The sequence below is a fragment of the Beta vulgaris genome, chromosome 1 (assembly GCF_026745355.1).
Source record: "Beta vulgaris subsp. vulgaris cultivar EL10 chromosome 1, EL10.2, whole genome shotgun sequence".
NCBI classification, from domain to species: domain Eukaryota; kingdom Viridiplantae; phylum Streptophyta; class Magnoliopsida; order Caryophyllales; family Amaranthaceae; genus Beta; species Beta vulgaris.
In genome coordinates, this window is record NC_079202.1 from 52,156,340 (window position 1) to 52,171,869 (window position 15,530).

At 34.8% G+C, this 15,530-nt stretch overlaps 1 protein-coding gene across 1 annotated transcript; it reads right to left on the reverse strand.

Annotated features, from left to right (window-relative positions):
• Positions 1 to 1,413: 1,413 nt before the first annotated feature.
• On the reverse strand, positions 1,414 to 15,170 carry LOC104905432 (1-aminocyclopropane-1-carboxylate oxidase homolog 4). Its single transcript, XM_010693979.4, has 3 exons — positions 14,328 to 15,170; positions 7,256 to 7,577; positions 1,414 to 6,030 (listed from the first exon to the last, which is right to left on the reverse strand). The coding sequence occupies exons 1-3, from the start codon at positions 14,870 to 14,872 to the stop codon at positions 5,782 to 5,784; spliced, it is 1,116 nt and encodes a 371-aa protein (XP_010692281.1). The 5' UTR covers positions 14,873 to 15,170; the 3' UTR covers positions 1,414 to 5,781.
• Between the last annotated feature and the right edge of the window lie 360 nt (positions 15,171 to 15,530).

Sequence of the window (15,530 nt, forward strand, 5' to 3'; positions counted from 1 at the left end):
CATGCCCCAAAAGCCTACTTGGCAAAGCTGTGCGCCTGTACCCAAATGATAAAGGCCCAAGATCTCTCAACTGTCCAAGGCACCATTATGAAGAACTTCTGCCGTTTAGAAATATTTTTATCTTTTCTATTTTGTGCACTATTCATATGTTAAATTTAAATTGCCTTTGGTGATTTATATTTCAGGGAAAACATACGTCATATGGGATCTTATTAGATTTGTGTCGACTCTCGATGTAAATTTTTTAAAAATAAACTTTTTATAATTTTTACTTATTGATAATCATCAATATATATATATAAAAGAGGAACTTTTCGGGAGCATAGAGCGCGCCACCTAGGATTGTCACATCATCTTATTAATTTAGAGATAATAAAATTTAGAGTTGGAGAGATAATAAAATTTTGAGTCTGAGAGATAAGAGTTTATTCACTCTCCGGCTATTACAAAAACCAAAAAATATTATCTTTTACGGATCTATTATAACTAGGAATCTATTATAAGTACTACTATACTGTATATTCACTCTACGGCTATGATTCACATATAAAATCACGAAATAAAATAAAAAAACTTGATTCTTGAGATTTGCCTAAACTATACGATAACATCTAATGAACTGCTTCCTGTAAAAAAAAAAAAACATCTAATGAACTGCTGCAAATCTACTAAAGTAGCCAACATTTTCAATGATAGCTTCTTTGCATTTGTGGCCACTCAATATCTGCTTTATTTTATTTTTAAACTTTTATCAGAGTGATATACTGATATGTTAGTTGACAATACCGGTCAACATGCCTTCACTTATTTAGAGATGGAAACAACCATTGCAATACTAACTTTATATCAACTTTTTATAAACTTTATTAATAGATAATTAAAAATATTAAAGATAATTTAAAAATAAGGGTATAATGACAAATATTTTATCAATTTTTTTCTACTACAATAATGGGTTTGGGCATGATTTTTAAGAAGAAAAAAAAAAGGGTAGTTTAGCATAGAGGTACTCCTTTAATTAACAAGTGTAGTGGATAAGTAAATCCTTACTAAAGTAAGCGTAACTTTATGAGGCAATTTGATGAATAATTAATGATGATTTTATTAAGATAAAGTAAACGTAACATTGACAATTATAATTGTTTTTTTTTACTAAAAGTTGATTGGTCTAAATAGATAGTTAACAGATGAAGTATGTAAATAAAATCGTGTTGAAAAATCTCATTTTACAGTAATACAAAATCAATAATGTTAACAAAAAATATATATAAAAAACAACCCGTGCAACGTACGGGCTTCAAAACTAGTTAAATATATTAATAGCTGAAATCATATATCGACATGCGTGAAAGATAGAAATGGTACAATTATTTCTAAATGGAAGAAGTATTCAATTTGATACAAAGGTAAATGTCATTCACTAACTTTAACACATTATTCACTGATAGAAATTAGATATTAAAACTGATTTATGTTTACACACATGTAACAAACATGGTACATGAATCATGATAATATTTTTATTTACATACATTATACATATAATGCAATCAATATTTCTACTCTTCGACATTGATACGATAGAAACCTAAAAAAAGAACAACCAGTTAACTGATCAAGAATCAGGATTGAGGATGACGACGATGAGCTTCAATAAACTCGAAAACATTGGATAAAACTCCTTCAACACCACCCGGAGCAGTAGTATCAACAACCAACTTAGGAACCTCACCAACATCATACTCCGTACATCCATCATAAACTTCTAACAACCTCTCCATATCCTCCCACGTGGCTGGTCTATGCCCCACACCACCATCCTCCGCTCCTCGCACCTCCAGACGGCGGCGCCACTCCCCTTCATCGGACGGTCGACACTCAATGATCACAACACGGTGGGATCCTCCGGCAATACGGAGGGCGGTGTCAAGGTGGCGACGGTGGGAAAGAGGGGAGTCCACGACAACGGAGAGGCCGAGGCGAATCTGCGTGGCGGCCACGCGCCACACTGCGTCGTAGGACAGCTGGTTGAGTTCGGCGGTGGAGGCGGTGGCGGCGGCGGGGGATGCGGCGGCGGCGGCGGGGGATGCGGCGGCGGTGGTGGTTGTGGTGGAGGCAGTGGTGGTGGTGGTGGTGGTGGAGGGGGTGGTTGAGGCGGTGGAGGAGAGAGAAAGTGTGGCGTCGCGAATGTCGTCTTTGTCAAGGAGTGGGCAGCGGAGGGCGGCGGCTACGACGGAGGCGATGGTGCTCTTCCCTGTGCCTGGATGCCCTTTCATTGCTATTATTATTGGGGGTTTCTCCATCTTTGTAAAATCTCAAACTCAAGATGGTAGAGGGTGGATCTTTGATTTGTAAAACACTTGTATATTTGTGTTTTTTGTTTGAAGATAATGTTTGATGTCATCTCATCTAGTCATCATTGATGCTTTTGGATAGAACTTGACAGTTTTTCAATTCCCTAATCCCTACTTTTAAGGGCGTTTGGTTCACATAGTGGTATGAGTTTGGAATGAGGAATGAAATCAAGGTGGTATACGTTTGGAATTTCATACCTAGTATCATGTGTTTGGTTTTTATTTGGGAATGAAATTTTTCCTTCTATTTAATACCAAGAGGTATTGGTATGAGCCAAACCCACATCCCCCTTGGATTTCTAAACCCCATACATTATGGGTTTGAGTTATGGATTTTAAATCTATTAAATAATAAAACAAACACAAGGTATAGGTTTTGCTCATTCTAAACCCATACCTGATACCAGAATCATGTGAACCAAATGCTCCCTAAATAAGTTCATTATTTTTTAAGAAAACTTTTTTTGTGATTTTATATTCACACATTATCTAGTAAGGTTGTATGAATGGTACTAGTGTCAAAAAGTTGCATAAAAAGCAATAGTAGTTACTTCTTCCGTTTCTTTTTACTCGTTACACTTTGAATTTTACGTTTATCGATGTACTATTTTGACTGTTAATATTTTTAATTGTGTATTAGAGTAAAGTATTATTTTTTTTTTGATTAGGAAATTAAGTCAGCCCAAGGACTAACCCCTACAAGGCTACTAGCCTGTAGGAAACACCAGCATATTGGCTGGTAAGGGATGCACATCATGCAAAGGAAATACCCCAGAATAATGCTGGGAGTAAGGATCGAACCCCCTGACTTCAGGGGGCCAAGGGGGAGCGCTCTACCCACTTGAGCTAACTCCTATCCTTGTATTAGAGTAAAGTATAAAATGAATGAACTTATTCAATCGTAAAGTATAAAAAAGTGATTTTATGAAAATCTCTATTATATAAGGGAAGGGGGGAGCAACGGTGTCCTATTTTGAAACGCCTATTTTGCCCCCCTTCCCTTTCTAAATTACAAAAAGAATGTCAAAATCAAAATCGACACTCAAAGAAAACTACCGAAAATAAATTTACAACACTCACTCACAAATCACTTAAAAGAAGAAACTTTACAAATCACCCATACAATTGAGAAAATCACATTATAAAAATCACGCAAATCACTCAAATAATCAGGAAACTTTATTAAAATTTAAAATTAACATACAAACTAGAACTAGCTAATAACCTAGAACGTCAATAGTTACAAAAAACATTTACAAAAATTTACTTACAAATCACTATTCTCAAGAACCATTCACAATTAATGGTGGGTCATGATAAAAAAATAGAGGTGTATTTGTAGTGAAATCAGAATTTAGAAGTTAGACAAGGAAAAAATTATTTACTTTTTTATAGTGTTTTCTATATATAATGAAACTTTTACATATATTTGGACCTATTTTTTTCTATTATATAATAACGATTAATTATCAAGGTAAAAAGGTTTATGTAAAATATCATGCAAGAATTCAAGTCAACATATCTCTATTATATAAGGGAAGGGAGGAGCTATGATGTCCCCGAATGAAGAGACTATGTTACCCCTTCCCATTCTAAATTACAAATTTACTTACAAATTAAAGGGGGCTTCAATTAAAAATATCAAAAATATAATTATAACAATCACTCACAAGTCATCTAAAATCATAAAATTGCATAATTTACGTTATGCAAATCACTAAAATGAGAAAACTTTACAAAAACTTAAAAATTCACTTACAAACTACAACCTATGAAAAAATTGACTTGAAATCAAAGTGTCTACTTTCTTTATAATTTTGTGAAGTATTGTACTTAATTCAAAAATCAACTAAAAAATTACTCATAATATTAGAAATCATAAATAAATTCAATAGAATTTCTATTTTGTTCATAGAATTTAACTTTGAAAAGTAAAAAAAAAAACAAAACAAAAAGAATGGTGAGAGACTTAAGTGACAGAAACTAAACCAATCAAATTTTGCAACTAAAAACAATTATACTTTGTATGTCTAATTAATGTTCAAATTTTGACTCTTATGCCAAAGAAAATCGAGTTTTTGTTTCGAAAAAAAAATTCAAGCACGCATCGCGTGCAAAAAAATATAGTGTACATTGAAATGAATCCAACGACATATTACATTATAACATTTGATTTTATATAATAGTGAATAATGGATTGTCAAACCTCATAGATGAATAGTGAAACTTTGAAAGTGTAGCGAGTAATTTGAAATGGAAGAAGTATAAAATATCGGTGAAATATAAAATTGTTATTATACAATAATATTTGAATGTTAAATACTAGTTTAAGAAATACTTCCTCCGTTTCATAATAAGTGAAACACTTACTATTTTAGAACGTTTCAAAATAAGTGAAACATACCTTAAATGGATAAAAGAAATTAACAAAATGACAAGAGTGCCCATCCCAAACTTGTGTGGTTTGCTTTTCTCTCTCCTCCTTTTGATAATAATAAGGGTATTTTATAACTTTTTGGCTTTTGAAAGTGATGTTTATTAAATCTTGTCCCCAATTTCTATGTTTCACTTATTATGGAACGGAGGAAGTACTCCCTTTGTGTTTTTTTTGTCTTTCTCACTTTCCTGTGCACTTGTCCCAATGCACATCTCTGAATGCACTTTTTTGAACTTAAATATCTTTCATTATATATTAGTAAAAATTTTAACGATTAAGTGTACTAATTGAGACGAATCAAACAAATCCCACGTGACTATATTTTTTCTTATAAATTGAAAAAAAATTGAGAAGATTTTCTCTAAGTATGAATAGTGTCAAGATTCTAAGTGAGAAAGACAAAAAAAACATATAGAGTACTACTCAAACGTACTCAGATTATTTTGGCCACACTTTCTAATAGGAGACCAATAATTTTGATTGTATGTCCTGATTTTGGTAAGTTTGGCATATAGAAGTGGTTGAGAAAAATCATTTAATGTGTATTCCTAACAGATAAGAAAATTGAGTACAAATAGGAAGGAAAATGATGTAGTGAAGAAAACAGAGAAAAGAGAAAAGTTTGACGTTAGGATTGAGTCATTGAGTGTGACTTGAAAATGAAAGGGAACTAACTACTACTAATCTCCTGCAGAGTATTTAAAAAAAAGCCTAAAACATACTTGTATTAGGGATGATGCAATAATTTTCCAATCACTATAGTGAGATAGCTTGGATTTGGAATTATACAAGAGTATTTTCCATCAGGATTATTAACTTTATTATTTAAGTTTATCTTGTAGAGGTTAATGTGGTAAAGTAGTGACATCGCTTTCTACCTCATATTCCTAAGGTTTACGGATCAAACCTCATGGAATTCATTTGAGGATTTTCTTTCACCCCCACTCAAATGAGTCCCCTCCATCCTACCTTAAAAAAAATTTCACAATTTTACAATCGAAAGTAGCTCGTCATGGGCTTGCCATCTAACTCCTTGGAGAAAAACCTCTTAACAAAGTCTGAAAACATGAGTTGCTGGTACAATGCCGGCCTTTCAGCTGATACTAACTCAGGCAAAGGCCCATATATATTCTCATACATGCCTGGGCTGAAAAATACCGCAATTGATACTCGTGGTGTATGTAAAGGATTCGCAAATACACGATGTTCTCCACTCTTGTAGGTATCGTTGGATATTACCTAGATTGCAAGGAGTAAGTTTTTGATGAGGCTGAGAATATACCAAAACATTATATGTTACTCGGATTCTTTACTCATATTAAAAATGGGACTTTCCTGACGACTCGTTTGGTAGTTGGTCATAAATGGTGGGAATGTGAATGAATTTGTGTGTAAATTTGTGAGAAATATCATTGTCCATTCCCATGGTAATGATAATTTATCCTAAAGTGTTCACTTTTCTTCTTAAATTTTCATTCCCATCCAATACCACTAATGAGTGGTAATGAAAATTGTTTGTCCTTGAAAACAAAAACACAAGTTTATGGGTGAAATTGCTTGCCCATGGAGAAAAAATACCTCCTCATGGAGATTTTAGGGGTGCTTCCTTAATAAAATTACACTTAAAATTTATTCCTATTACCACAATTTATTAACCACTACCAAACGGACTGTAAGTGTCAAATTCAACTATTAATAATTTTTGTTCCATGGTCCAAAGTAAAGTTATATCCAATGTTAGAGACTAGTGGGGTTCAAACACGAGTAGTACTAGTACATCTACACATGAGATGAAAATCCGGGTAATATGAATTTTAGTAAAAATACGTGATTGTAATTTGTAACTTGTTTTGATTTACTATAAGCATTCTATTTCTGAAGTTTCAGTTGTGATTTGTAAAATCTGTTATTCCTGAGTTACTTTTTCAGAAGAAAAATGCGAATGTCCGGAGAGCTTGCTCTCTGTCAAACATAAAGGAGGAATTGGTGTAGGACGATCCACAATTCATACCAAGTGCATGTACCAAAATTCCCCTTCCTCACATGTTTAACGGAGAACAATCCTCCCTATGTATTACTTAGGCTCCATTTGATAGGGCATAAAACATTTCAGTGTAAAATGATTTTCATGGAAAACTATTTACAATGTAAAACACAATTTCAAAATTAGTTTTTCGTTCTTTGGTTCCATGTAAGAAAAATGATGAAACGAAAGGAAAATGAAAGGAAAAACAAGAAGGTAGTGAGAGAAATGTACAAGAGCAATAAGGAAAAATAATTTTCCCTTCATTTTGGAGGGAAAATAGTTTTTCATCATTGTGAGAGTTATTTTACCCCAAGGGAAAATGGTTTTATACTCTTTTGCCAACCAAACAATGTAAAACTGAAAATAGAGGAAAACAGTTTTCAAGAAAAACGTTTTACACCTTACCAAAAGGAGTTTTACTGCTGGAAAGCTTAGTACCTGAAATAAGTCTCCAAGGTTAACAACAAGAGCACCACAAACTGGTTTCAGATCAATCCACTTGCCATCATACTTAACTTGCAGGCCACCCACTTTATCCTGCAACAACAAGGTTAAAATCCCAGGATCTGTATGTGTAGCAATCCCAATTGTCTTGTTAGACTCAGGACAATATGGATAATAGTTGCCGACCATGGCTCTCCGTCCTAAATAAGAAATTCCTGATATTCTATCAGAACTTAGTCCCAACCCTTCAGACAACAAGCTCATTAGTTGTTCTCCGAGCTGCTTCGCTTCCTTATCCCACTCTGTTACCTCAATTCTGAAAAAATCGTGCATCATCATTGCTTCAACTTTTCCTTCCGCAATATCACATAAAAATATAACAAAAATGATGAAATGATAATATTGATGTTTAGTCCAATTTCACATAGCTTTATGCTATGAAGTACTCCCTCAGTCCCAAATTAATTGCTACATTTGCTTTTTCACGATTTACGAGATGCAACTTTAAATACCAATATCTTGAGTTACATATATGAAAAAATTATATATTTGAAAAATACAAATTGGGACGAATCTCAACAAGATCTAACATGACTATGTTTTTTCTTATGTATATGGAGTAATAGTCAAAGTTATGACGTAAATAATGCTTACGGTCAACATGTATCAACTAATTTAGGACGGAGGGAGTAGCTTGTAGTTTATACAGTAGCCATCATGTACATGTTCTTTCTAAGACATAAATTTCTTGTTATGTCAGTACATATATATACAAGGGGCACAGTGGTTTAGATCATAAATGAGTATAATTTTGTTGAGGATACTAATAAGAAGTTTGTGGAATATTGTTTTGATGATCATATTTTCATTTACACCTTTACTTTAATAAGAGTAGCATTGTCGAATGATCGAATCCAATATCAAATACTTCGTTTTTTTTTTTTATTTATCGATGTGCTTTGCAACAACTCTCTTTGGCCTGAGCGATGTTAGTTTTAAGATCGAGCAAACTAAGCATAAGCAAGGCCGTTAAAATCTGGTCGAAGGGGCCCAATGGACCAATTGAACATATGTAGTTATAGCTCATTCAGAAAATGCGACACAATGAGAAACTTAATGTAATCTGTGTTTATTAATATATGGGAGTACCAGGCCCATTTCGGAGTTATCAGTGGCTCATGAGCGAATCATAAAATGGAGCTCTATTTAATAACCGATAAAAAAATTCAATTTCTGGAGTATGTAATGAGTAAAAATAATTGTTGAAAATGACACTTTTTATTACTTTAAAAAACAATGTAATACCAAAAAACATCAAATCTCATACGAAATTTAGTAAAATTACCCTAACGTTCTTGTGTGATTGGTAGAATCTTCTTGAACAATTGAGTTCTTGGAGTATCAAACCAGTGAAAAAATAACTCTGGAACTAAATTTCCAAAATAAAGGATGAGAAAAATAACATAAGAAAGAGGGAAAATTAATGAGTAATTGAGATGTGAAGAATAATGGAAGGAGGAGTTATAGATAAATTTGAAGCTTTTAATCCCGTTAGAAATTGAACATTTGAGAAGATCGTTTATAAGACAAATCATCGTCAAGTTGTTCGTAGGTTTTCGCCAAGATTTTTGTGAGTGGATTATAACTGGAGACAAATCATCGTCAAAAGTTATTGGGAAAGGATAATGCAGGAGGGTAGTAACTATATGATCGTACGTAGGATCACGATCTAAACCAAAAAGGGTATACTGCACTAAATCCTGGTTCGACAGAGGATATTGAATAGCAGCTAAGGAATCAGCAATCACCTTAATTTCTCGTAAATAGCCATCCATGGTCTGGGAATCAGTCTTTTTAATACGAGTTAACCTACCCTTTAATTCCATTGATCGGGCCATACTAGCATGCATAAATCTAGATTGTAGTCTAGTCCAAATATCCACATAAGTATGCAAATCATGAACATCCACAAATACATCACGTGACAAGGTGACAAAAATCCATGATTTAACTAGTTGATCAATACGCAAATACTCATAGAAGTGAACATTAGGAACCGTATTACCAGAGGCATCAATAACATTAGCAGGAGGAATAACAGCAGTACCATCAACAATGCCCAATAATTGATGTGAAAGTAACAGACAAGTTATTTGCGTTTTCCATAATAAATAATCTTCTGGAGAAGATAAAGTAATGGTTACCAGATTCGTCAAATTAGGGGCAGAGATTGTCGGAAGACTGAAAACAGAGGTTGAATTGGTCAACCCAACAAGAGGCGTTGACTGCGGTGACTGAAGAGGATTCGGCCAAGCATGGATCGACGACGGCATGACGGAGGATGGAGTCGGAATAGCGACGGCGGTCTGGGCTGAGGCCGGAAAACCGGGTGGAAACCGGGGAGTCAGGCGCGAGGCGGAGGCTGGAGAAGAAACTCCGGCAGACCACGGCTGGGAGTATAGCGAAGGGATCGGTGGGCAGGGCAGCAGCAGCAGAGGATAAAGAAACACGCTGCAAACTGGGCTGCGAGAAGGTCGAACTGGACGGAGGAGGAACGACGGGACTGTGCGCCGATTACGGTAGGGACACGCCGGAGGTCGGCGGTGGCGTGAACAGCGTAGCAGTGGAGGGCGCAGAGGAAGAAGACGCAAGATCCATAAGAGGAGAAGAAAGAGGAAAAAAAAAAACGTGAGGAAAAAAAAATAATTTTGGGGTTTTTTTTTTTTTTTTTTTTCTTCTTTCCTTTAGAAAAACCAAAGCTGTGATACCATGTACAAGTGTGAGAAATAATTGTGTTAACCTGTTGTAGGTTAACCTGGCATTCAATATATATAGCGTTTACAACAGACCTATAACTATGAAAGTACCATTCTACCCTTTACAAGATAATATTATCCCTTTACATATAATATTATCCAATAAATAAAATGAGAAATAAGTTTTAGAATTGAAATCGAAAAGAAGTGGGAGAATTGAATAAGTATGGAAACTTCCAAAAATCGAAAAAGAGGTAGATTGAAGAAGGTTGTAGATTTAACACTATTCTCTGTAGTCTGAAATGTGGTGGTTTTTTTTTCCTTTTTTTTTTCACTTTTCCTTCTCTCTTTAGCCTTTATTAACTTGGGCTTTGTATTTTGGGACCGTGGGCACATGTCCTTCTCGCCCGTACCCAAATACGACCCCGAGGAGTACAATGTAACATCTTTACTAATCATTTGGTAAAAGGGGTTTTGGCATAAATCAGAAATTTTAACCTATGTTATAGGATTAACCAGTTAAATTCTCTAATGTAAGTATCTGACAAGAAAAGAAGTACATGAGCTATTTGGTAAAGAGGTTTTGGCATAAATCAGAAGTTTTAACCTATGTTAGAGGATTAACTAGTTAAATTCTCTAATGTAAGTATCTGACAAGAAAAGAAGTACATGAGCTATTAGGATCTAGACTTCTTATTTTGAAAAAGTTGGTGAGAGGAGTTTTTTTGAGCACATATATATTAGCTATTAACCAAACACTCACACAAACAACCAATATAATCAGTTAGTCAAACCAATTAATTCAATCAGCTATCCGCTAATACAATTAAGGGAGCGTCTGGTTCACATAGTGATACGGTTTAGAATCATAAAAGAAATCAATGTGGTATAGGTTTGGAATTTGATACCTAATACCATATATTTGTTTATATTTGGAAATGAAATATTTTTATTTATTTGATAAATAGAGGTATTGGTATGAGCAATACCCACCTTATTCTTATGTTTCTAAACCCCATATACTTTATAGGTTTGAGGTACTGATTTTAAATTTATATATTCACTAAACAAACACTAAATATGAGTTTTGTGTCTCTAAATTCATATTTCATATCAAAATCATATAAACCAAATTCCTAATTAAGATCTATCCACAAGACCACAAATTATCAAGATCATTATCTAGACGAGAGAAAGCGGTAAATTGGGTAGTAAACTGGCTTAAGAAACCACATCTCTTAAAGATGTTCATTTTTGTAGCTCTGGCCTCTGTGGGTGGTTCAGTTTTCTTTTGTCCTATAATAGGAAAAAGATGTTCATTTTTGAAGCATGGAATAAAGAGTTGTCGGTTAGAGCATTAACCAAACGGATCAAATCTAAGATAAGAAAGACCCACTTATAGAAAATCAAGAGGAACACGATTCTCTCAAGTTATTTGCCGACCTAGTCGCCTTTATCTCTTTTTTCTCACTCAAATCCTAATTTCCCTACCTTTTCATCAGTTAAGAACTGTTATAAATGATTTTATTTATAATAAACCTCTTTTCCCTTTTTATTTTCAAATTTTAGGTTATCTTTTGGTTTTGTTGAATAAATCAATCTCTTTATGAGATTTTTCAAACGATGTTAGAGGAATTTTAGTCTTTTTTGTGAAGATCTCCTTTTTCTCTATGGGAGTTGTGAGTATGGTGTTTTTGTCTTTAGGGATGAGAAACTGTTCTCATTGATTGAAGTTCGAGACTTAACATGAATGTACTGAAATCTCGAATGCGGTCAACGTAGCTCGAAAAAGATACAATGATTTTAATTCCAGAATGATAAACTTACTCATCCGTAGCTGCTTGATTCCACATATATAAGGGTGATTTCGCAAATACAAGGGGACTGCGCTGTATTGCTTGATCTTTTTGTTAAGTAGAGATATATTGAACACACAAAAACAATACAACCTAAACCACTTCCAAGAGAAAGGCGAACCAATAAAGGGACTGCGCTGTATTGCTTGATCTGGTTCATTGTAGTTTTTTCGAAGACAAATTTGATTAAACCTTTGTTTCATTATATCTTGTTTTTCTTTAATATCTATAATAGATGCCGTTTAGGTTTCTAGTTCCTACTAATGAAATTTCTCTTTAAAAAAAATTCTCTCTAATTATTAGATAATCTACTAAGTTTTGTCTTTTATATGTGCTAAAAATAATACATGTGCCATGGCTTCTAATAAACAAATTTTGATCATTAATGTTGTTAGTACTGTTTTAGTAATAACCTATTGAAATTATACTGAGTGATGTAGTCATGAAGATATATTGTGGTTAACCAATTCACCCTGACACTAATTAAGGATTTATGGGTTCAATGATATGACTCCCTATTTTCCACATGGGAGATCAATGTTGAAATCTTGATGGAAGTAAAAATTTCCATAATATTGGCGGAGGGGGACTTGTTGGACCTATGGATGAGTGGTCCTGACGAAGACAGTTTAGAGAAAATTCATCTTATCATAACTTTTTGAAAGAGGACCCAAAAAAGAAAATCACCCGACAATATATATACACTGATGGCAACGAGAAACCAGTGAAGAGTTGCGATAAACCGATAACAGCAACAAAGCCCACACACCAGAGGAGGACATGAGAACAGGAGGACCACAACCAAACTGCGGCATGGAGGCTGCAAGGGGAGCGGAAGAGAAAGTGGTGGTGGTCATGCTCAAGGACGACGAGGATGAGATGTCATCCATATGTGGGAGAGGCCGAAAGATGCAGGACTAGTAATCATGGGGAAAAATAAATTTATAAAGCTAAATTAAACCTAGGACTATCATACTATGTAGGCATGTACGAGTTATGAAGATGAACTAGTTATTAGGTCCGGGTTATGCCCCAGATAAGAAAAAATTTCATTTATTAATAGAATATTCTATGATAATAGCACTAAATACAATTTAGTCTAGGGGTTAAGACTTTAGTATATATATACTAGAGGTCTCGGGATCAAACTCTTATACTATGCAGTTTCTAATTTTTTTTATTGTATATGGATTACATGAAATGAAACTCCATAAGCAGAGTGCCATATGGCACAGTTTCTTGTTTATGCACGCTTTTTAATATATTTGTATTGATTATGGTTAACCTGAATTGATTAACCTTAATACTGTTCAAATTTTTTCTATTCTTTTAGTGTTTTACATACAGTATTACACTAATAAAAACGAAATGCTAAAAAAAGAACTTTGAGATAAGTTAAACAATATTCTATTTTTTATGGGAACCCCTTGGTAAGAAGAAAGACCTTATTGGGCCAACACCTTGCTCAAGTCAGCCAGCCCAGCTACACAGATCAATGCCTGAAAATAGGGGAATATAAGGAAATTCCTACTTCTAAACACAAGTAGATAACGGAGTTCGAACTTGTGACCTTCAAGTCACAAGGTGAGTTTTCCACCACCTCCACCAAGCAGGCTTGGATATCAAGATTAAGGCAGGACATGTAAATATTGTAAAAATACTTATTTTAAGTAGGAGGAAATATTTTTTTATTTTAAAAAGTTGGTAAGATGAAGGACACTACTAAACTGACACTTCGCACGTATAACCAGTTAGGTTGGTTTGCAGGTCAGAGTCAGGGTTTAGACTCCTTACATGGAGGAGATAAGATGGTAATGAAAATCTCACCCCAAAAATCTCATAGTGGGATGTGATCACATGACCTTTGAAATTATGAAGCATAACCTTTATCACTAGATCAAGTCTTACTTGGTAAATAGGAGAAAATATGGACTACAATAATTGATGAAAGTAAAGAAAATCACAAAAGTTTGTGCTAAGAATATATTATTCCACTTTTAGATCTAAGATCCTATAGGAAGAGTATATATTAAGGATTTTAATTACTTCCTCCTTTTTTTTTACATGTTATATTTTTTAAATCACGAACTCCTTGATAATTTTTGGAGAGGAAAGAAATAGAGAGAAAGAAAACAAAAGAGTCCCATGTGAACATGTGATAGGAAAGCGATAGAGAGAAATTATTACCCAAAATAAAAGTGTAATATCTAATTTGAAATTTCCTAAAATAGAAAGTATAACATTTAAAAAAATTAAAAACAGAGAAAGTAACTTTAATAAAGCAAATGAAAAGTTTATAACGGTCTATCTGATGTGGATTCTTCCAAAGAACACATAAATTTGTCTATCCCTGAGTTAGATTACCCAATGAATACATATAACATTATCTCTTACATTTGACATCATCATCATTGCAATATAAATGAAGACATTAATGAATCATAACTAACTAACCTGCAAACTTCAGGAATTTCTTTGGGATCAACAGGGATAGGATCTAACCGAATTGATAGTGTATCCCTCCAACTCGCAGCTTTAGAATGAAATAAATCATAGTTGGAGTAAAACCCAACTCCAGTACCTGAAGTACCTGTATCTCGTCGATAAATTTGCATCTTTTCCTGTGGCTCAAGCTCATGAAATGCCTTGACAGCATCAAGCAGACGTTCGAGGAAAGAGACCGACACCCCATGGTTGATCACCTGAAAAAACCCGAACTTAGCCGCGGCGTCTCGCACCTGCTTTACCAGCTCCTCGCGCACAGATGAAAGGTCAATGACAGGTATGATCAGGCTATCGTTTGTGTGCGGTTGTTGGGGCTCATGATCAAATAGAGTCTGAGGTGGGTGGTGGAAAATACGTGGGATCTCAGTTATGCCTGAGTCAACTAGTCCCTTTACTCCGAGTTTGGTGTTATCAAATTCTTCAAGCTCTTTAATTCGGTTATATTGATCATCTAGTTTTTGTATTTCTGATATGTTCATGTTGTTGCTTGTCATATTGTGATATGGTTCAGGATTTTTTAGGTGGGTGATTTTGGTAGTAAATGGTTTTAGGAATTAGGAGATCGAGTCTTGTATAGAACTTCGTCTTTGTTAAAAGGGCGAGAAAAATTAGTAGTTAATTGTGTCCATAGTTATTCGGATTCGCCGGTGCATAGTTTTGCATAGTCAGATTAAGTAGTTATTAAGCTTGTGTGTCAAAGGAAGTCTGACATGTGTGCGAGTCAACGGGCGTATAAACCCGTATGGCACAAGGAAGCTAATTCGCGGGATCCCCTAGCGGGTGCACCACCGACCGACCTTGATCTTTTGAGAAGGGTTCGAGTGTGAGCATACCTGTCGGGACCCGAAAGATGGTGAACTATGCCTGAGCGGGGCGAAGCCAGAGGAAACTCTGGTGGAGGCCCGAAGTGATACTGACGTGCAAATCGTTCGTCTGACTTGGGTATAGGGGAGAAAGATTAATCGAACCGTCTAGTAGCTGGTTCCCTCTTAAGTTTCTTCCAGGAATAGATTTATACTCTATCACGCCCCTCACGCAAGAGTCCTTTGGGCTTGATGTATGGATGCAGCACATGTCTCCCTCATACCTGGCGCTAAATATACTTGGCGCTAAATATTCCACTGAAAAAGGAGGGTTGGAGGAGATTCGAAC